The sequence below is a fragment of the Pteropus alecto genome, unplaced genomic scaffold, assembly GCF_000325575.1.
Source record: "Pteropus alecto unplaced genomic scaffold, ASM32557v1 scaffold76, whole genome shotgun sequence".
NCBI lineage: Eukaryota > Metazoa > Chordata > Mammalia > Chiroptera > Pteropodidae > Pteropus > Pteropus alecto.
In genome coordinates, this window is record NW_006443138.1 from 14516144 (window position 1) to 14516876 (window position 733).

General features: G+C 53.2%; 1 protein-coding gene across 1 annotated transcript in view; it reads right to left on the reverse strand.

Moving 5' to 3' along the window:
* PAWR (pro-apoptotic WT1 regulator) overlaps positions 1-733 on the reverse strand; it is a 99932-nt gene that overhangs the window by 97234 nt on the left and 1965 nt on the right. Inside the window, 1 exon segment of the mRNA XM_015598415.1 lies at positions 599-727. Coding sequence (XP_015453901.1) covers positions 599-727 — 129 coding nt within the window.

A 733-nucleotide genomic window follows, 5' to 3' on the forward strand; every position in this document is an offset into this window, starting at 1 on the left:
GTGTTTGTTTGTTTTGGGCACCGCTATATCCGAAAGCTGGTTTATACATGAAATAGTGCATATATTCACATATATACTTGACTTGTGTTCATTGAAAGATAGAGCTGTCTTGGACACCGCCAAAGCCACGTTTCCTTTACAGGTGTTATTAAACACTGTTAAGAGAGAAGAGAAGATAAACAATCTGCTAACTTGAGACGAACACGTGGGAAACGAACGAAACAGGGTATGTCTTCATCACCATTAATCAATTTTTCTAACTGATCAAGCATTAAAAAAAAAAAAGTCTAGGTGAGCACGTTCTGGAGCCAGGAGCTGTCTTTCCACCACTGTTAAGAAAAGGCTCCTGGGTCTGAGACCTTAGCCAGGAAGCCTGAAAAGCACGTGTCCTGCTGCGGGCTTCGGGAACTTCCCAGATAGCATTTGTTCAGAGTAAAACTCCATCACTCTGCGCCTAACTCAGCGAAAGCCTACCGCGGTACGAGCCAGAGTGGGCAAACTCGGCCCAGGAGACCCGCAGCTCCCGGGAGAGAGGCACGAGGAGGCGGCAGCCCCCCACCCCCACCCCAAGTTCGGCCGCGGCCCGCGCCCGGCTCACCTCGGCGGCAGGGATGTTGACCACCCCGGTGGAGCGCCGCTTCTCCCGCAGCTTCCTCTTCTCGATCTGTCCCTTGCCTTTCCTGGCGCTGGGACCCGAGCTCTTGCTCTTCTCCGGCGCGCCGTCCCGCTCCCC